Raw genomic sequence first — 22238 nt, 5'->3', positions numbered from 1 at the left:
TGAGAGCGACTTCCTGAAAGTTCTCAAAATCTGGGAAAGTTGGAGGTAGGACTGTTCCTACCGGAGTTTGTACAAAAATGCACGAGGCCCTGTCGCCCCCCTTCTCCCTACCCTAGCAGAGGGCTCTCATAGAAAACAAACATGGAGGGGTGGAAGAGGCAGTGTGAGCTGGGGTGCTGATGGCCCATGAGGTGACCGGAAGCAGCCCTCTCAGAACTTGGAAATGAGAGCGTTAGCACTGCTTGGAGAGAAAAGTGGGCAAACGTGATCATCGCTGCTGTAGGATTCACCAGCCCAGGGCGTAAACTAAGGTGTCCTAGGTGTGTCCTGAGAGATAGGGCCCTGACATTTTGCTAATGACTAAGCACAAGCTGATCAATTTCGTTGAACTCTGCAATTGAAAGTCAGTAAACAGAAAACAGATGGCCAACCCAAATGGCAGGAAATATTACAGAAAAGCAGGAGGTCCTCAGGACTTACCCAGCTCTCTCTGTGGAGACTGAGGAGTGAACATCCCTCTCACCAGGTAGGTGGAGCCACAGGACAGTGGTGGGTTCTCAGGCCACCATCAAGGATCCTTCATCACCAATTACTCTACTTGGATGGCATGATCACCAATAACGTTCTAGTGACCGCACTGTGTTTCTGGATCTTCTGGGGTCAACTTTGCCAAGACTGGGGGCACTAGAAGAAGCCTCCACCCTACCCCCACCTTCCACAGTCTCTATGAATAAATAGTTGTATAGTCTGGTTTATATATTAGTCTCTTGTGAATTCAGGGGGCATTAGTCAGCCCTGCACAGTCTCAGCCATTCGGGCACACTCACAGGTCCCTAGTACAGTCCCAGGTGGTAGCAAACTTGCCATAATGAGGTGTCTCATCCTGGGAGGCCTCCAGTTAGGCATGAACCCACATTTCTCTTTTCATGCTTTTTCCTCACACAGGAGTGGGGAAAGGAAAAAGAAGTTTTAAGACACATAGTGTGCATCAGGCAGTTACTCTTTCTCTCCCCAAAATAGCCAGTCCTAAATCACTGCTCAGCCATCAGGGCCTCCCCAGTATCTTTACTTAGACTTCCCTCAATCCTTGGCTCCCAATGGGGTGACACACTCCAGTGCTGTGCAAAGTGGTCCATTTGGTGTTAGAAGAAAATATAATTAAAGAAGGTAGTAGAAATTCTATGTATATTAATATTTACCCATTCTTAATCAATTTCTATTTTTTGGTTTATGTTATAATGTACATAACAGTTCCACACAGGCCAGGTGCATATATGATGAGGGTCATGCTCACAATTTCTGTACTAATAGAGTGCACGATCAGAAAAGTTTGGAAACCACTATCTTGGATAACTCCGAAGGAGACCTTAGAAAGGGGTATCAAGGCTGCTTAGAAACACATTTGCCAGGGCCTGACCAGACAGTTCCAGGCCTGGTTTCTCTAGAGCATCTGATCTTGTGGTTCCCCCTCTGGGTGTGTATCAGAATCTCCTGGAGAAGTCAACTGTGAAAAGCCCAACGATGGGACTCCACCCCTCACTCTCTGAGTCAGAACACTCAGTGGAGGCTCAGCAGCCTGTTTCCGGCCCAGTGTCAGGAGATGCTTAAGAACGGCCCAGATGGAAAGCTATTGGAAGGACTGCTCTGGGCCTGGAGCAAGGAGACCAAGTGGTACATGGTGGGCTTTGGGGGCACAAAGTGACAGGGTTTAGGCGATCAGCCTTTGTGGAAAGTCTTCCGGGAATGCTGTCCTCTGTGGGGTTTCCAGGGTGTTCGTGAGAGAATTGCTCCCCTGAATGGACCCGCACAGGAGAGACTAGAGCAGCTCTGCCCTTGGCCTGGGGCCTCCCCGCTCAGAGAGGGTAAGAGAGGCTGGGCCTTGGGAAAAGAGCCAAAGCAACTGTCAGCCACTTGGAGGCTCGATCAGAGGCGCCAAGAAAGACAGCGAGGCCCTGTGTGGTCCAGGCCAGCCCAAGTGGCCCCGGACTGGGGTGCTTGCAAAATAGTTGGGCCAACTACAGTGTATATTTCCCCAGTCCTGAACCATGTGGTGTATTCTTCTGACCTCCTGGAGGTAGGCAGGATTCGGGGTTTGAATCCTGGGCAAATACCACTCACCACATCTAATTGGACTGGGACACCTGTGTCTATGGCCTCCTTTATCCTCATAACGAGGAGGAGGTGGATCTGGTGTGGACTCTCACTTTACGCACCAGAAAACAGGCCCAGAAAGGCCAAGTGACTTGCCCAAGGTCAGTCGGTGAGTCTGAGGTCATGGCCAGCATCAGCCCTCCTGACTCGAGTTCCACACCAACGTCCCAGTCCTTGGCAAGTTGGTGTGTGCTCCTTGCTGTCAGGGTCCACATCGTCTTTACCTTTTGTTCCCAGCACAGTTTCAGACACATTGGAGGCATTCATTAAAGGTTTGTCAGATAAATGGAAAAACTACCTTCCCACATACCTGAGTCAAGCCCCGTTTTGGCCTTAGGCGAGCGAGAAACAGAGCTATAGCCATCCCGACTCACACCCCCACCTCCGTTCTACCCTGTGGACTAGAATCCCTACTCTGAGAGCTACTTTTTTGAGTTAAAACAGTCCTTTCGCAAGAACCCTGCTGAAGTGGACAAGTCTCATAGACAGTAAAGAGTAACTGGAAAAGGAAAGAGAGATCTTGTTATGCCACTTATTCATTCATTTATTCATTCGTTTGTATCTCCTGCAATGCAGATCTCAGTACCTGTGATCTGACTTGCTGTGAAGTGGGACTACTGTCACGGTGGAAAGCAGAAGATGGGACACAGCAAAGGCAAGTCACAAAGAAAGAGTGACTGTATTTCCTTGGACTTCAAACATTTGTGGTCTTATATCCCAAGGTTTCAAAAATACCCAACTATTCTCTTCTGAGTTATGAATATGTCTTTTATTCTGTGACCTCAAATCCCTCCCAAAGATAGGTGACTAACTTCCCTTCACGTGACTCTTTCCTTTCCCTTAAACCAGCCATTCTTAGGAGCATTACAACAGTTTCCTACTAGGGGGATGTGTGTGCCCGTGACAACTCACCACTTACTTCATTTTCGTGGGGCAAGAAAATCCTCACCATTGGCAAAGCCCTATAGGATCCCATGACTCCTTTCTCAGAGGGGTTCCCCCGGATACCCTTGCCTTAGGAGATAAACATACTAATGTAACTCATTCCCTCCCGCACGCCCCCAGACATTGGCCAGAACAGCCAGAGAGGTCAAAACAGTCTTAGACTACTGGATACTGACCTCAGGCTACTCACCTGTATTTATAATCTTTGAAGCACATTTGATGGGCTTTGAGCTTAGAAATGAGAAGCTTGAGAATTTTCAGGAAGATGAAGAAATTGACCTTGAAAAAAAAGGAGACAAGAGTAAGTGATGGAGTCCATGTGGCTATGAATATCGAGGTCACCCTGGGCCTGGCCATCAGATCCCTGTCCAGGTAAACTCGGGGCGACTTGGCAGTCAGCGGTCAGGTAGAAAGAGCTTGCAGTAAACCCCACCCTCCCTAAGGCCACCTCCACCAAAAGCCTGGGAAGGGTCCTGAAAAGCCATTTAGTTTATTCTTCTGCCTCAGGAATGCCCACCGCTACAGTCGTCCGAGAAAGGCAGATGGACACGTACATTGTCATTATTAACTAATGTTTATTGAGCACTTACCATGCCAGGCATTGGCTAACTGTCCATACGTTATTTTATTTAATCCTCCCAATAACCCTCTGAGGAAGCCACGCAATGACATGATACAACGAGAAAACAGGGGCACAGAGGAGACAAGTGCAATTTCCAAGGTTGCACAGCTAGTGAGAGACTGAGTAATTAAATCTAGATTTCTCCGATTACAAACCTCCCTGCACTTAGTAAAAATTGCCACAGACTCCTTCTGCAAAGAACTCCAGCACTAGTGGTGTCTGATTTTGAGATCCTGTTGCTGCCACAGAATTCACTGGAAAGTACATGTTCTCCACTATCTAGACTACTTTCCACAACTGCATGAACTAGGAAAAGTCAGCTCTTCATTATCAGCCTTGGTAGAAACATTTTAAAATATGTTTATAAAATTTTTGACGCCTCTCCCACCAAGAGGCTGAGCCTAATGTCCCCCTTTCCTCTGGAGTGTGAGCTAGATTTCGTTATTTGCATCTAAAGAAAAAAATGTGGTGGAAGTGATGCTGTGTGTCTTCTAAGGCTAGGTCCTCAAAAGGATGGCTTCCATCTGGTATCTGTCTGTCTATTTATCCACATATTCTCTCTCTCTCTCTCTCTCTCTCTCTCTCTCTCTCTCTCTCTCCCCACCCCCCTACCTAAGAAAACTTTAGGACTCTGGGCCAAGCATTCCTTCCCCAGCCTCCATATCCTGGGCCACATGGAATAAAGGCTCTTCCTCCTCAGGGTCTCACAGAAGCAGCATCTCCTGACGCTCCTGACTCTAACGCCCATCACAGTTTGGGTCAATATTGATTCTATGTTTTCCTCCCTAAAAGAAGCTTCCTGGGTGTCCCCTCCCTCCTACTAGTGGTGTTAAAACCCAAGGCTATCCCTGGACTGGCCCATGGCTGATACGCCTGTATCCCCATCACAACCGTTTACCAAGCGCATGTCTGAAGACCCAGAGAGAAGGAGGCTTGTATATAACGCTGAACTTAGGTCCTGAACCAGAACACAGTGAAGTTGCTAATTTGTTCCTTTTCATCCAGCAGATCCTACTCACAGCTCAGCATCTCCTTCTCAAGGGATCTGGCCTCGGCTCTTTCTGAGCCAGAGAATTTGGTGGTGGGGAGGGGGCATGGTCCTCCACAGCTGCTGAGCTCAGGGGGGGGAAAGGGTAGATGGGATGGTCCTTACTGCTACACAAAGCAGCATGGGTCCTCGGATGATCCACCAGATTTTCTTATTTTCGTTGGTTACCCAGCATCTACAGCAAAGAGCAGACAGTAGAAGAAGACTTTAAATCAAGGTAAGGTTGAATGCAAAAGCTGCATGACCTCTGGAAAAAGGATGCTCATACTCAAGACTCACCTTCAAGCCATCATTCTCCTGAGAGGTGGAAGAGAAGAAGAGAGGACTCACATTCCTTCTTACCAATACAGTAGTGTTAACTTTTCTAACCACTAAAGTGCTCCTTGATGCTAAACTTGTTGTATATCCTCCTACACCTGTCTCATGTTCATAGAAATGTAAATTCTTAATTATATAAAGGACTTTTTGGTGGTGATTATTTGGGGAAAAAAAATGGGATCACATGATAAGCATTATTCAACAACAGCCTTAACAATGTGCTGTTGAGATTCAGCCCCTAGAAGTCAGAAGATATAGAATTAACATGTTTTCTCAGTAGTCTCATAATATTCCACAATATAGGTAGGTCACAATTTATTCATTAACTCCTGTATTGATGGATGTTCAGGGTCTTTTTGTTTGGTTAGGGTTTTTGTTTTATTTTTTAAATGGAAATATAATTGCCATATTAACATTATATTAATTTCAGGTGTACAACATGATGATTTACTATATAAATATAGTGAAACTAGAGGCCCGGTGCACAAATTCATGCACGGGTGGGGTCCCTTGGCCTGGCCGGCAATCAGGGCCAATCGGGGCCATCTCGCCCAGTCCCAATCAGGGCCGATGGGGGCTGGCCAGTTGAGGAGGGGCTGTGGGAGGTTGACCAGCAGGGAGGGACAGCAGGAGGGCTCCAGGACATGTCCAGCCCTCTCACCCAGTCCCTGATCAGCCAGACCCCAGCAGCAAGCTAACCTACCAGTCAGAGCATCTGCCCTCTTGCGAGTCATAGCAACTGGTCAAGCGGTTGACCGAATGGTCAACAGATTGGTCAAACACTTAGCATATTACACTTTTATTATATAGGATGATCACCACAATAAGTCTAGTTAACATCCATCACCTCACATAGTTATAATTTTTTTTCTTATAATGAAAACTTTTAAGACTCACTGTCTTAGCAAAGTTCAAATACACAATAATGTTAACTATAGTCACCATGATGTACATTACATCCCCATGACTTATTCATTTATAACCAGAATTTTGAATCTTTTGGCCACTTTTACCCATTCCACTTTGCTTTATTCCTCTCACTTTGAACTATGATGCAATAACCATTCTTGTACATGTATGCTTATATACCCAGGTCACTGATAAGGTATGCAGCAAATTTTTGTGTTATTTTCTAATTTGTTCTAGCTAATTTTGTGCTAATTTGCAGGCATAACTTAATAAACTGTAAGGAAAATCTTTTATTATTTTTATCTACATTCCTAGATATATTTTATTTTTTATTTTTTCCTTTATATTGAATTTATTGGGGTGACACTGGTTAGCAAAATTATACAGGTTTCAGGTGCACACAACACATCATCTGTACACTGTACTGTATATTCACCACCCCAAGTCAAGTCTCCATCCATCACCATTTATCCCCTCTATACTGTCCTCTACCTACCCCTCCCCCCTGGCAATCACCATACTGTTGTCCATGTGCATGAGTTTTTTCCCTTTATTTTTCCTTTTGCTCAATCCCTCCACCATCACCCCCACCCAGTCCCCCACTAGGTATATTTTAGATGGCCAAAATGGAAGGGGGTGGATGGTCTCTGGGAAAAATGATGTGTAGCCTTGTGTTTGGGCATAATTGGGAATTACTGGCTCATGGAAGTGAGAAAACAGATGAATTGCCTACCCTGTGTTCTCCAGCTGCGCACGGGCGATACTCCAGGGCACAACAAACAGCAGTGGGAAGGCTGGGGAGAGAACAGGCAAGTGTAGTTAGTTTCTGGTTGGCCAAACCTGCCTGTATCTGCCCCAGCCTGATGGGCCAAGCACTGCTGATTAACTCTGACAAAATCCCGGACATCGTAGCACGGTGGGCTGCGAGGGCTATAGACCTAGCGTGGCACAGCCTGTCCATTGTTTCATTGTCAGCAAACCAGGAAGCAGAGAGGACAGACTTGTCACATGTCACAGAGCAGCTTGCAGTCAATTCAGAGACGTTAACCAAAATATTCTGAACTGAAGGCCAAGGTCATTTCCTCTGAATTCTGCAGTCTCAAATGCCCCAGGAGCTGTGGCAGCAGGGGTTCCAGGCCTCATCTTGAAGACTTAGTGTTATGATTTGTGTGTCCCCCCCCCCCCCAAAAAAAAATAATATGTTGAAGCCATAACCCCAATGTAATAATGTAATATTTGGAGACGAGACCTTTGGAGGTAACTGAATTTGGAAGAGGTTGGGGGAGGCAGGGGGGTCATCATGATGGGATCAATTATCTTGTAAGAAGAGCCCAGAGCTGTGCGCACTCTCTCTCTCGCTACCCCCCCCCCCAACCCCCACCATGTGAAGACAGCAAGAAGGCAGCTGTCTGCAAGCCAGAAAGACGACCCTCACCAGAACTCAGTCATGCCGGCACCCTGATTTCAAACGTCCCATCCCCCATAACTGAGAAGTAATTGTCCATCGTATAAGCCATGCAGTCTATGGCATTTTGTTATGACATCCTGAGCAGACCAATACAGTTGGGGACAGGGTAGGAGGAATGTCATGATTCTACCAATTTTTTCATGTGTGCATTGGGTCTATGGCACGTTTGTGTGTGAGTGTGCATTGTTTGCACACTCCAGTTGGGTGCCTAACTGACCAAAGGCCCTATTGGGCTCCCATGATCTGAAGAGTCTCCAGAAAAAGAGGCTGGGGGTTCACATCACTCACCCCAACCCACCAGCAGGTACGTGGGCCACAGCCGCCTTTCGGAAAGCACCGTGGGCTCCAGCAGCGTGCGGAGGTAAAGGCCTTCCACCAGGAGCCACGAGTAATTGGCGCCCACGAAGTAGTGCAGGAGAACCTGGGCTGAGCGGCAGGAGGCGGAAATCTGCGGAGGACAGAGCGCCCCAGGTGGGCCCAGGCTCCCCCAGGATAGGGACCACAGGACGGTGGAGAAGGGCCTCTCTGAGCAGAAACCCCCCCTCTGTGCTCCCCTCCCTCCCTCTCAGAGAGGAGACCACAATCTCAAAATGTGAAGGAGTGCTTTGTGCAGGTTTCAAAGCCGAGCCTCTTCCTTGACACTTTAGACATTTTTAGACAAACAAAAACAGAGGAATCTCATCAGCAACTTCCCTAAAGGAAACTAAAGGGTTTTATTCCCTGATCTCAGTTCAATTGAGCTAGACATCAACAACCAAAAAAATCTGCATATGATTGAAAATGAGGAAATAAACTTCTAAATAACTCATGAATCAAAGGAGAAATGATAATAGAGATTAGAACTTACTTCTGAACTGAATGAAAGGAAAGTACTGCATATCAAAATGTGTGCTATGCAGCTAGTTCCACACTCAGAATGAAACGTGCAGCCTTAAATGCATTAATTAAATAAGCAATAAGCTGAAAATCAATTACCTTCAATATTATGTCAGAAAAAGAACAGCATATAAACCTAACAAAAGTACATAGAAAGATAATAAAGATGGAAGTGGAAATTAATGAAATAGAGAACATAAAGTAAAGAGAATCAACAATGCCCCAAATTCAGTTTTTGAAAAATCCAGTAAAACTGAGAAACTCCTGGCAAAGACAATAAAGGGGGCAGAGGAAGAGGGTGAAGCTACAAGTGATCAATATCAGGAACGGAAAAAAGGAACACCACTATAGACGCAATAGACCTTTAAAAGACCTTAGGAAGCTATGGACAATATCATGCCAATAAATTTAAAACATTAGATGAAATAGAGAAATTCCTAGAAAAACATAAATTTTACCTTGTGACACCAGAAGAAATATAAAATGTAAATATGAGACATAATCAGTTTATAATTAAAAGCCTCCCAATAAACAAAACTCTGGGCCCCCATGGCTTCACTGGTGTAATCTATCACATGTTTAAGGAAGAATAAATCATCTTAAATCAACTCTTCCAGAGAATAGAGAAAGAGGGAACAAGTCCGATTTAAGAGGTCAGCATAAACTTTATCCAAAAGCTTAACAAAGGCATTACAGGAAAAGACATTACTCACGAATGTGGGTGAGAAATGCTAAACCAAAGACAGTACTAGCCATCGGGATCCAGCGACAGAAAAGGAAGAACCATGTGTCAGAACCTAGTTGGGTTTATTCCAGGAATGCAGTCAGTTTGACAGGCTACTGCGTTCGTCATTAACAGGATAAAGGAAAAACCATGTCCACAGATGCAGATTTCAATGTGGGAAAGCTTTGCTGCTTTAATAAATAGTAAAAATAGCCCTCGCCTGTTTGACTCAGTGGATAGAGCGTAGGCCCACGGACTGAAGGGTCCCGGGTTCGATTCCGGTCAAGGGCATGTACTTTGGTTGCAGGTTCCCCGGCCCTGATTGGGGCGCGTGTAGGTGGCAACCTATCAATGCGTCTCTCTCACATTGATATTTCTGTCTCTCTTCTCCCTTCCACTCTCTCTAAAAATCAATGGAAAAATATCCTTGGGTGAGGATTAACCCCCCAAAAGTAGTAATAATAAAAAGATGGATCTGGTTTAGTTCTTCTTTTATGTACAGATGAAGATATTTCCCACCCCAGGGCTGTTCAGTAGCCCCACAGTGAAATTTCTGCTGCTGATTCTCTTCACCTGCCCCACTCTCGGAGGTGCTGCCTGTCTCTCCACAAAGCCTCTGGCCCCTTTATCTCCCTCCTCCCTCTCCGGCCCACCTCCCTGCCCTTGGACCCAGCACTGACCCTCCCGGGGGAGGACATACCTCGGACATGTAGGACACCCACTCCTTCTCGGTGTCGGGCCTCCGGGAGTAAGAGTTGTGGAAGACGATGTCCTTGCCCAGCACGGCCAGGGCTTTCAGGACGAAGGAAGCAAACAGGTTCATGTGGATGTAGTTGCGGGTGCAGTGGAGCTTCCTGTGCAGGAGGAAACCGCGTTCCTCCCCTCAGGAAAGGCGGGGCCGACCAACAGGTGGTGCCTGAACCGCGGTGTACCCACTACAGGGCGGGGGTGCGGTGTAGGCTCCAGAGCGGGCTGGCTGGGATATGTGACCTGACTGCTCTGTGGCTCATTTTCCTCAACTGTGACGCGAGGCTAATGACATCTAACACCTGTATAGCATGGTCCACATATGCCGCTGTGTCCCAAGCCATTTACAAGTGAGTACTTATGGGTACCCTTGCTCCTTCCAACCTCTGAAGGAGTAGGTACCATTATTGCCCTGTCTTTACTCCTGGGGAGATCACGGCAGAAGGGTTAAGTCACTTGTCCAAAGTCCCAGAGCAGTAAGTGGTAGAGCTGAGATTTGAACCCAGAAACTCTAAGGCTATAGCATACGGCTCTCCCAAGCTCCACGGCCTGCAAGAACAAGCGTGCTTGCCTCCAAGGGCTACGGGAGGGTTCAGTCAGTCACGGGTGAGAAGTGCTCACACCGGCACTCACTTAGGCCTCGCCCACCTGGAGCCTCCTGCAGGCTCCGCCTTGACCTGGCTGATTAAAGCTGCATCACTCCGCTCTCACAGCCTGGCCTGGGCCCCTGGGCGGCACATGCCTTGCTTTAGAGCTATTCGTCTTTTCTAATTTTGAAGGCAGATTTGAAGCAGGTCCTTGCACTTTAGCATTTGTGCATCCTTCTCCCTAACTAGACTGGGGACTGCTCCAGGGCAGGGACGGGGTCTTACTCAACCCAGCGCCCGAGGCAAACGGACACTTGGTAGACCCGGGTTCTGCTGAAGTTACTCCCTTTCTCCTGGCTTGGTTCTGAGACTTTGGGAAGGGGAGTGGAGGAGGTCACCCACAGCAGTGGGCCCGGGCTGTGCGATTCTCCCATTGTTCAGGAACTGCTCTCCCTGGAGCAGATGGTCATTACCCTGCTCCAGGAGCCAGGGACCACCCTGAGGTTAAGGGTCACGGAGGGCCAGACCTGGGCTTGGAGAGCCCAGGTGGGGAGCGGCTATGGAGCTACTATCCAGTCTCCACGGTCTCCATGCAGGTCTCCTGCTTCCGTGCCAAACTCTCATTCTGCCGTGTTATGTGCTCAGTGATGTTCCCGAAAGGGCTGAACCGAGAGAGCCTGAGAGGGCTCCCCTGTGGCTCTATAATTGTCTCACTCGGGGAATTTTTAAAAACGTCATTTAATAAAATGCACTGAAGCTTGGGATTCTGAAAGAGAGTATCAGGGAGTGAAAATGCTGAGGCGCTGGACTGCCTGGTTGTGGTCCTGGCTCCATCACTCACCAGCTGTGTGATCTTGGGCCAGTTCCTCAATCTCTCCATAGTTGAGTAACTCACTTACAAAATGGGGGTAATAACAGTGCTAATCTCCTGGAATTAGAACTAAGCTTCATTCGGATCAGGATGAGATTTAAATGACTTAGTGCGTGTAACATGCTTAGGACAGTGCCTGGGCACCAGGAAACACAGCTAATTGGAGTCTGAAATCCCATCTCTACCCCTCATTCATCTGCTTTGGGGATGTTTCTGAATCTCTGCTGTAAAAATAATGCCTCTGGCAGCACTGTGGTGAGAATGGGCTGTGGTAGCAATGGGTGTGACTAGGACTTTGGAGCAGGGCCCGGCACATAGGTTATCCTATGAGTTAGGGACCCAGATTCCAATTCGCACTCTGCTTGATGACGGGTGACTCCGTGGACCTCTGATATTCATCCCCCTTCCTCTGCAAAAGGATGGATGGACTAGGAAGTCTCTCAGACTCCTTTCCAGCTCTGATGAGCCCGGCCATCACCCAGCCCAGTCTTCTACTGCATTCTAGAGGTAGCCAATACGCAAACTCTAGGGCACACACCTGAACACACACCCGCAGAGTTCCACTCACCGAAGAAACAGGAGGAGAGTGAGAGCCAGGAGGAGGGCGACAGTGGAGAGGGAATAGCCCACGGTGTACAACAGCTGCAAGGTCGACAGCAAGGCGTGGTGTTCCACCTGAACACAGAGGAAGAGCAGCCATGATCACCAAGCTAGCTGGCTGTGGTCTCCACCCCCGAGCTCCATGCCCAGACCACAAAGGTTTTAGGCATGCACCCCAACCTTGTTGACACCCAAGTAAGGAACATCTCAGAGGCCAAGGCACCTTGATGAGTGAAGAGCCCACCGTGGGCCTCACCTTCATGGCTGGTCCCACAGTCCAGCATTGGTGCACCAAGATTCACAATATCATAGAAGAATTGTGCCAAGACAAGAGGGTACTTTGGGAATGCCCCTGGGTGTGCTGTCCGAGTATAGTGATTCATTTTCTCTCTCTCTCTCTCTCTCTCTCTCTCTCTCTCTCTCTCTCTCTCTCTCTTCCTCTCTCCCTCTCTCTCTCTCTCTCTCTGAAAGATGAGACCAGGTTTCCAACTGGATGTCTCCTTCCTAAAATAACTTTTCATAGATGACCTCTTAGACAAAGACCTTATAAAACACTGGAATATTTTCTCTGAGTCCCAGGGTAGCCTGATTGTGAAAAGAGGATAACTTACTGGAAATTCTGTTTTATTAAGTGAAATTCTCCATTGGAATCTCACCGTTTCATTCAGTCTGTCATACATATCACCATCAAGATGCTGTGGGCTCTTCTACGAAATGTGTTTACAAACAAAATCTTGACAGTGTTTCTAAGTAAATTTTTTAAAGCCCACAGTAAATATTCATTATCTGCTAAATTATGTCTTACACTTCTCTGCATAACTCTTTTATCCCTTTTAATAAAGTAAACTTGATGTACGGTAACCTGCACATGTTTAAAGTATAAACCTTGATGAATTTGGACATGAATATAGCTGTGATTTCATTACTACATTCAAGACAATGAGCATTTCCATCACCTCCCAAAAGGTTCTGTGACCCTTTGTAATACCTCTCCTCTCACTCTTCCTGCCATCCCATGTCCAGGCAAACACTGGTCTGTTTTCTGTCATTACAGGTTAGTTTATATTTTCTAAAATTCTGTATAAAATTAATTTTATGATATGTACTCTTTTCTGTAAGGCTTATTTCCCTCCAAATAATTATTGTGAGATTCATCTGTGTCATAGCCCCTTCCCTTTTTATTGCTGAGTCGTATTCCATTGGGAATGCACCACAATTTATTGATCCACTCACCTACCGATGGCAATTTGGGTAGTTTCAAGAATTTGGCTTTTACAAATAAAGTTGCTATAAAAATTTCTGTACAAGTTTTTATATGGACATAGATTTTCATTTATCTCAGATAAATACCTAGACATAGAATGGTGGAGTGGTGTGGTGTATGTTTTAACTTCTTAAGAAACTGCCAAGCTGTTTTCTAAATGAGTCATATCAATTTACATTCCCACCAGCGGTGTATGAGAGTTCCAGCTGCTCTAGAGTCTATTAACACTTCATATAATCCGTCTTTTAAATTTCAGCCATTCTAGTGAGTGTGTAGCCGTGTCTTATTGTGATTTTAATTTGCACTTCTCTAATGATTGATGATGTTGAGAATAATTTCATGTGCTTATTTTCCATCTGTATATCTTACTTGGTAAAGTATCTGTTCAAATATTTGGCCATCTTTTCAATTGAATTGTTTGTCTTAATTGTGCATTGCAAGTGTTCTTTAAATAGTCTAGATATAAATCTCTTGTCAGATTGTGTTTTGCAAGTATTTTCTCTCATTCTGTGGCTTGCCTTTTTATTTTTTAACAGTGTATATAGAAGAGCAGAAGTTTTTTGGTTTTTTTTATCAAGTCCAATTTATCACCTTTTTCTTTTTCTATCCTAGTTTTAAAACCCTTACCAAGAGCCTTAAGATTTTCAGTTATGGTTTTTTCCTAGAAGTTTAATAGATTGGGCTCTTACATTTTGGTCTGTGATCTATTTCTACTTTATTTGCATTCATGGTGTGAGGTAAGGATAAAAGTTGGCTTTTTATATTCAATTGTTTTGGCACCATTTGCTGCTAAGATTATTCTTTCCCCTTTGAATTGCCCTGGCACTTCTGTAAAAAATCAAATTCATTTATATGTGTGGGTCTGTTTCGAGGCTCTATGTTCTATTTCAATATTCTGTATATTTATCTTTATGCCAATGCTGCACTGGCTTGATTACTATAGTTTTAAAGCAAGCCTTGAAATCAATTAGTGTTAGTCTTCCACTTTTGTTCTTTCTCAAGTTTGTTTTAGCTATTCTATGTCTTTTGCATTTCCATATAAATTTTAGAATCAGCTTGCTAGTTTCTACAAAAATTCTTCTGGTATTTTGAATTGGATTACATTGAAACTATGGATCAATTTAGAGTCCATGAACATAGTATGTCCCTCCCTTTAGTTAGATTTTTTAAAAATCTCTTTCCACAGTGCTTTGCAGTTTTCAATATATAGGTACTACTCATCTTTTGCCAAATTCATCCATATGTGTTTCATATTTTTAATGCTTCTATAAATTTTATTGTTTTCTTAATTTTAATTGCTTATTGTTAATATATAAAAATACAACTGTTTTTTTATATATCAATTAGTATTCTGCAACCTTGCTAAGCTCACTTGTTAATATCAGTAGGACTTTGTGTAGATTCCTTGGGATTTTCTATAGATGATCATGTTCTCTGTGAATAACATTTTTACTTGTTCTTTTCCAAACTCTTTATTTCTATTTATATCTCTTTCTCGCATTATTGCTCTGGCTAGGATCTTCAGTTGAACAGAAGTGGAAAGAGTGAATTTATTACCTTGTTAAAGATCTTAGGGGAAAGCACTTATTTTTTCACCAATCAGTATGATGTCAGCTGCAATTTTTTCAAGAAGCCCTTTTATACTAATTTCCTGTGGCTACTGCAACAAATTACCACAAATTTGGTGACTTAAAATAACATGATTTATTGTCTTGCAGGATGGGATCAGAGGTCTAAAATCAGTTGCCCTGGGCTAAAATCCAAGTGTTGGCAGGTTAGCAGTCCCTCTGGAGGCTGCTCCGGGGTTAGCAGAGGCATGAATTCCCCAGCACATCTGGCCCGCTTTTCAGCAGACAAAGTGGGCTCCAAGAACCAGAAAACCAGAAAAAAAAAAAAGGCATATACTAGTGGTAAGAAGCTAGAAAGCTGTGTGTTGAATTGGTTAGAGCAAGGGGACAGAGCTGGGCAGCAGCTGGGACAGTTGGTTTTAACTGCACTCTGACAGAAAATGTTCCTTAACTGTCCTCTAGATTCAGCACTCTACCCAAACCTGGCTCCTTCCCTAGAGGTCCCAGAACACCCAGATAGTCTCCAGCTCACTCTCAGAACCAACTGGTGAACCTGAAGTCACTTAGATATCTTTATAAAATGCTTTGTAAACAGTGTGTAGTATGCACCCACCAGGGAAATTGGCCTTCTCAAATATTGCTGAAGGAAGGGCAAAACAGTACAACCCCTATAAGGGGGGGGGGGGGGGTGGATTTGGCAATATCTGACAAAATATAATCCAGCAATCCCATTTCTAGGAATCTTCCAAAAGATAGACCCCCATAGATACGAACCAACATACATACACAAGCTTATTCAAGGTGGCATCCCTAATAATAAAAAAAAAAATTGAAATAATCCAAATGGCCATGGGAGAGTGGCTGAATCAACTACAGTAAACATATAGAGTGGAGTACTATGCAGCTGTGAAATGAAAAAGGAAAGAGAACTGTTTCTGGAAAGTGATGTACCAGTAATTTCCAGGATACATTGTCAGGGAGAAAAGAAAGATGCAGAATAGGGTATCTGATTTACCGCCTTTTGTGCAAGAAAAGTGGGAAATAACACAGTAATATATTTGCTTAGTTTTGCACAAAGAAATGTAAACTATATATTACAATTTGATTTAAAAAGGAAGTAAAGAAAGAAAAGAGAGAAGGGATAAACTAGAAAGTAATAAAAATGGTTATCTATAGGGAATAGGTAGAAACGAGGCTAGAGGCAGTGTGGAAGTAAGATTTCTCTGAATATATTTTTTATATAGTTTTGGCTTTTAAACGTTGCCAATACTTTAATTTTAAAAAATAGAGACAGAAGAATGAAAAAGGCAAACCCTTAGTACTAATAAAAACAAACGAATAAAACTGTATATCCAATTACTAACAGGACCACATACAGAAAGTAATTATTTCAAATATTATGAACGTAGTGCTCTAACCATGGGTTATAGTCTAAGGGTATAAAGAGCTTCAAAGAAATCTGAAACTTTACCAAGTAGGTTTATATTTTTAGTGGCAATTTTAATATTAAGGTTGAGACTATTATAAATATGTTTTTATTGAATTTTTTTTTTTAGAGAAGAAGGGAGAGGAACAGAGAGATAGAAACATTAATGATGAGAGAGACATCGATCGGCTGCCTCCTGCACATCCGATACTGGGAATCAAGTCTGCAACCCAGGCATGTGCCCTGACCAGGAATCGAACCTAGGACCTCTTGATTCATGGGTCGATGCTCAACCACTGGGCCACACCAGCTGGGCTGGTTGAGACTATTTTTTATATAATGCATGGTAATTATGGTAATGTTATTAGAAAGTAAATTTTCACTGAAAGAAAAAAAATATATAGAATACAAAGTAATAAGGTAAAGTCCTAAATGTTAGATTTGAATTAGAATTATCAATATGAAGCCTTGATTTTTAAAATATTTTTTTTCAAAGTCTGAACACTAAAGGCTCTAGGACCTAGTAGTAGTGGCAATGAGCACATCTAATACTGAGATCTTGGTTTCAAATACCATTCTTGCACTTAGAGAGCCCAGGACTCTGAAGAAACAGCTGATTTGTGCAAGATGGGCCTGAACCACCTTCTTGTGCCAGAAAATAAGGAAGTGCTCAAAGACTAATAGGATTATAACTAAAGGACTTGAGAGGCAGTTTGAAAGGATTCCACTAACTAAATCTAGAAAACATCCTATATAATAAAAGGGTAATATGTACATTAACTCTAAAGGCAGAACGACCGGGAATGACCAGTCACTATGACATGCACTGACCACCAGGGGGCAGACGCTCAACACAGGAGCTGCCCCCTGGTGGTCAGTGCGCTCCACAGGGGAAGCTCTGCTCAGCCACAAGCCGGACTAATGGCTGCGAGTACGGTGGCGGTGGCGGGAGCCTCTCCCGCCTCCTTGGCAGCACTAAGGATGTCCAACTGACAGCTGAGGCCCGCTCCTCAGTTGGACATCCCCCGAGGGCTCCTGGACTGCGAGAGGTTGCAGGCCAGGCTGAGGGACACCCCCCCGCCCCCCCCCCCCCCGCCAAGTACACGAATTTTTGTGCCTCGGGCCTCTAGTTTATCATAAAAAAGAATGAGTATAGATAGCCCTGGCCATTGTGGTTTGGATGTTTAGAACACCATTCTGTGCACCAAAAGGGTGCTGGCTCAATTTCTGGTCAGAGCACATACCTAGGTTGCGAATTGAATCTCTGGTGGTGGCATGTATGGGAGACAATGTTCCCCTCATACATCGATGTTTCTTTTTCTCCTCTCTCTCTCTCCCTCTCTCTCTCTCTCTCCCTCTCTCTCTCTCCCTTCCCCCTCTCTCTAAAAATCAGTAAAACATATCCTTGGGTGAGAATTTAAAAAAAAAAAAAAGAATGGGTATAAGTGAATAAAACAATCTGTAAGTCCATAGTGATATTCAAAAAAAGAGGGAAATGGGGAGGAGGTCTTCTTTTCAGGAGACTGCCACCTAGGAAGTGTGGAAGGGTTGATAGAGCTTGAATCCACCCAAGCACGCATCATCAATGAAGGTAGAACACTGATGAAGATGTGTTAGGGAGCAAGGTAAACGACGGTACCAAAGTAGCCTCCTGCCAATTAGTGACTAAATACAAGAGGAGAAATGTGCCTTTGCCATGGAGAGATCCTGGCCATCACTACCTACGCTATGTTAACCTAAAAATAGAAAGGCCTTTCAAAGTGAGATCCAAAGGATATCTATTCCTGTCGTACTGATCCAGGCAGAAGCCTGAATAACGTTCTAATTAGGAGACAAAGGCAATGGGTACTTATCAGGAAGGGCAGGGGAGCAATTATATCAACAGAAGGAAGAGCCTGGTCCAGGGAAGAAAAGCTATAAAAACTGGGGATGGGCAGGGAGAACAATTGGGGAAGTGTATGATGAAACATTAGTTGAGAGGACGAAATAACTGTTGATTTTATTTAGTTGGAATAATGGTATTAGTTATGTGGAATAATGTTCTTAAAATTCGGAAGTACATGAGGAATAGTTAGTGGCAAAATCTCATGATGCCTGCGAATTATTTTTAAATATTTCAGAAAGAGAGCAAATGTGGCAAAATGTTAATACATTTTGAATCTAGATAGTGGATCTAGGCGTGTTTATTATTATTTTAACTTTGCTATATGTTTGACTATTTCAAAATAAAATATTGGAAAAAATAGATATGCATCAATTTATATATATATATTATAGGTTACTAAAGGCCCAGTGCTTGAAATTCGTGCACTCGGGGGGTGGGGGGGGGGGTGTTCCTCAGCCTAGCCTGAGCCCTCTCACAGTCCAGGAGCCCTTGGGGGATGTCAGACTGATGGCAGTTGGATATCCTTAGTGCTGCCACTGAGGCAGAAGAGGCTCCCACCACTGCCGCTGCACTTGCCAGCCATGAGCCCAGCTTCTGGCTGAGCAGCGCTCCCCCTGTGGGAGCACACTGATCACCAGGGGGCAGCTCCTGTATTGAGCATCTGCCCCCTGGTGGTCAGTGTGCATCATAGCAATTGGTTGTTCTGTTTGGTTGATTTGCATATTAGCCTTTTATTATATAGGATATTAAAAATTAAAATTTATCATTAAAATTGAAATTATAACATATAGCAATTAAATTTTGTATTTGAGAATAGAAAGAATTTTTATAAGAGCAAAGGACACAGCTTGAAGTAAGGCAAGATAACAATTTATTTAAACACTTGTAAGCACAATTCTATACCAAGGAACCTAAACATACTTGTTAATACTTATGTATGTGCACACACACATACACACATGTGTAGACACATATGCAATCCCTTTTAAAAGCACTTTTTAATGTGCTTAAGGACCCCCAGTGTGTTGTCAGTTGAGAGAACATATTTTGTTTGCCAAAACTCTAAAGGACAAAGATTTACTAACACTAGCCTTTTTTGGGCAAGAGTTCAACCCTCTATTAGAAACACAGGTAAACATGGCCAGAAGTTGGTTTTGTTTTTTTGTTCTTTTAAATATTTGAATTCTTCGAAATCTGGCCATTTGCCGAGGGGAGGAGGCAGTGCCCTTGTCCTCACTTTTCTAAAGAGAGAAATCTTTACTTCCTGTCTTGGAAAGTGTTGTTGTCCCGTCCACTGACTTGGGCCGCTGCAGACCTAAGTCCAGGGGAAGCAGCTGCCGGTGAATTCCTCCCCAAGGCCTGGGTTCCCAGCCTCAGCTGCACATGAGAATCACCCATTTAGCACCAGAACTGATTCCTGGGCTCCATCACAGACCCACTGACTCAGAATCGGTGACACCATTTCTTCAGTATTTGTTATGTGCCCATCGTATGCAAAGGCTTTTGTGCATCCCAGTACTAGGCCAGGGACAGGGTGGTGGGTATTCAAATAGAACTGTGGTCGGCAAACTCATTAGTCAACAGAGCCAAATATCAACAGTACAACGATTGAAATTTCTTTTGAGAGCCCAAAACCGACTTCTGCGCATGGGCCACGAAGTTTCAATCGCACTGTACATGCGCGCCCACGCGTGGTATTTTGTGGAAGAGCCACACTCAAGGGGCCAAAGAGCCACATGTGGCTTGCGAGCCACAGTTTGCCGACCACTGAAATAGAACTATGATTTGGTCATTGTTCTCAAGTAGCTTAGTTCAGGAGGGAAGATAAGGAAGACATACAATTTGTCTAATTCAAGCCATGCAATTAGCACGCATCTGGTTCCTGGAGAAAGTAAGACAGATGCTTGAGATAAGCTGAATCTAATTCAGCCACGGGTATCATTTTAATACCGTTAAGGGGTGTGACCTGTCACATAGTAAAACTGTAAAAGAAACATAGAATTTTGTTAACTTAAATCAGGTAATAAAGTGAAAAGGGGGTTTAGAAAGAATTCCCTGTGGGTGAGGATCAAATGGAAGGCTGTTCATGCCTGAGAGGAAGATGGTACAGACAGGAGGGCCCAGGCACGCAACGCCCACCAGGCTCTACAGTCAGAGAGCCAGAGCGTGGGGCAGCGGCGGGGTATGGTTTGCAGTCTGCAGTTAGGGCAGAGAACTCAGAAGTGGTTGTGAAATATCTAGAACCCAGGACAGAGGAAAGGGCAAGGAGTCTTCCTTGTCCCCTGTCTCAAAGCCCCTCAGGGCCTGAGCCAAACAGAGCTTTCTATTGCCCTTGACTCTGCCTTCCACCACACCCCCATACTGCCTTCTCACTCACCTCTGATCACACTGTTTCCCTCCGCAGGAACCTGTAAATCCAGTCCCTCTCCTCTGCACCCCACTGTGCTCTCTCTCTGCCGGGGCTGAGTTCCTATGATGGCTTCTGCCTGTTCCCCCTGCCTCTGCCTCCAGTCTAGCCCCATCCCTGCCTCTCTCTCTGACTTGACAGGGCAATCCTGAAGCCTACTCAATGATGTCCCTCCCCTTTCCAACTGTGCGAACTCCTAACTCGCTGTGTTGGCATCTCTGGGGACCTCCACCTTGTCCCTGTGCCGCCTGAGACTCTACGCTCCTGGAAGGCGGTATCTAGGTCTTACTCGCCGTTTAGCCCCAGTGGCTAGTGCCCAGGAGGCACGTCACGTCTGACTGGCTGAAAGAAGCCCAGATGTGGCCCTAGACCTCTGATTCCCGCACAATAGAGTCTGAGGCATGGATTGGCTTGTGCGCCCAATGAACATTGCTGAGCAGCTATGGTGACCCACTGCCAGTCACGGTGCTGGGCCCTGGTGACAGAGTGGTCACTCCCACCCAGGGGTGCTGACTAGGGCTCAGGTTCTCTCTGGAGAACTGTATGTCTGTTAACAATTGTGTGTCTATGTACATCCTCACAGCGCTCACGTGCAATAGATCCTACCCCCGGGGGGTAGATGGGAAGCAGGGTCACAGAGAGGGGAAGGGTCTGGGTATGAAGAGCCAGGACTTAGAGTCTGGACAGGAAACAGGGCTGTCTGGCCCTCGACCCTCAGCTCGGAATCCGGGGATCGCTATGTTCCCTCAGGCCCATGCACCGCCTGCTACCACTGAGGGCACTTTCGAAGGAGAAGGCTACATCACAGAGAGGCAAACGTGGGAGCATGTCAGGGCGTGATGGGGAGCGGTGGCCACTCCTGATGTGGTGGCCACAGAAGACTTCGCTTTGAAGGAGACATTGACCTGAAACCTGAATGATAAGAAGGAGAAGCCGCCGGCTGGCATGGCTCTGTGGTTGAGCATCGACTCATGAACCAGGAGGTCATGGTTTGATTCCCAGCCAGGGCATGTGCCTGGGTTTCAGGCTCGATCCCCAGTGGGGGGCATGCAGGAGGCAGCCGATCAGTGATTCTCTCTCATCATTGATGCTTCTACGCCTCTCTCCCTCTGCCTCCTCTCTGCAATCAATAAAAACATATTTAAAGAAGAAGAAGCCACGAAAGAGCTGAGGAGAGGTGTTCCAGGGAGAGGGAACAGCAGCAAAAGTGAGTCCGGAGCAGGCAAGCTTGGGGAGGGCTCTCGTGTGGCCCCTAAAGCCGAGGGGCCATGGAGGGCCGTGGAGGGCCGTGGAGGGCCTGGGGCAGGGCAGGGCGGTTCGGCCCCAGGCGTGTTCTCACTGAGCCGAGGGGACTCACGTTTGCTTGGAAGCTGTGGTTCTCGGAGCATTCGGAGTCATCCTGCCAAACTGTGCGGTTCGCCAGCGTCTGCCAAGTGCCCCGAGCCAGGCAGCGTCTGTAGGCCCTTCCCGGGTTCTCTGAAAGTAAACACAGCTCTGGGGGAAAGGTCGGCTCCCTGAGCACGTGGGGAGGCCTGCTCCTCCACAAAGCTGTGGAAAATCCCAGGGAAAGGGGACTTTTGCTTCCCCTTGGGGGGCTCATTAGCATCCCTACTGTTTATTTGGGATAGAAAGAAAAACAGGAAAGCCTCTACATTTCCTCAGAAGCCCTGACCCAAACTCTTCATCTTCTCCTCAAACCTGCTCCACCCACAGGTCTTCCTGCCTCCGTTGATGGCAAACCCATCATCTCAGGAGGCTGGTCCCAACCTGCTTCCTGTCTGTCATACCTTCATCTGGTCCATCAGCCCATCCTGCTGTCTCT

At 45.4% G+C, this 22238-nt stretch overlaps 1 protein-coding gene across 1 annotated transcript in view; it reads right to left on the bottom strand.

Annotated features, from left to right (window-relative positions):
- Positions 1-22238, bottom strand: part of GLP2R (glucagon like peptide 2 receptor) — a gene marked incomplete at both ends in the record, with an annotated part of 47989 nt that overhangs the window by 13191 nt on the left and 12560 nt on the right. The window contains 7 exon segments of the mRNA XM_079799159.1: positions 3287-3375; positions 4872-4941; positions 6727-6787; positions 7750-7909; positions 9762-9915; positions 11835-11941; positions 21774-21892. Of these exon segments, the coding sequence (XP_079655285.1) occupies positions 3287-3375; positions 4872-4941; positions 6727-6787; positions 7750-7909; positions 9762-9915; positions 11835-11941; positions 21774-21892 (760 nt within the window).

The sequence above is a fragment of the Cnephaeus nilssonii genome (genome assembly GCF_951640355.1).
Source record: "Cnephaeus nilssonii genome assembly, chromosome: 19".
In the NCBI taxonomy this organism is placed as follows: domain Eukaryota; kingdom Metazoa; phylum Chordata; class Mammalia; order Chiroptera; family Vespertilionidae; genus Cnephaeus; species Cnephaeus nilssonii.
The sequence above is the reverse complement of the archived record's forward strand: the minus strand, read 5'-3'. Positions and strand labels throughout refer to the sequence as shown.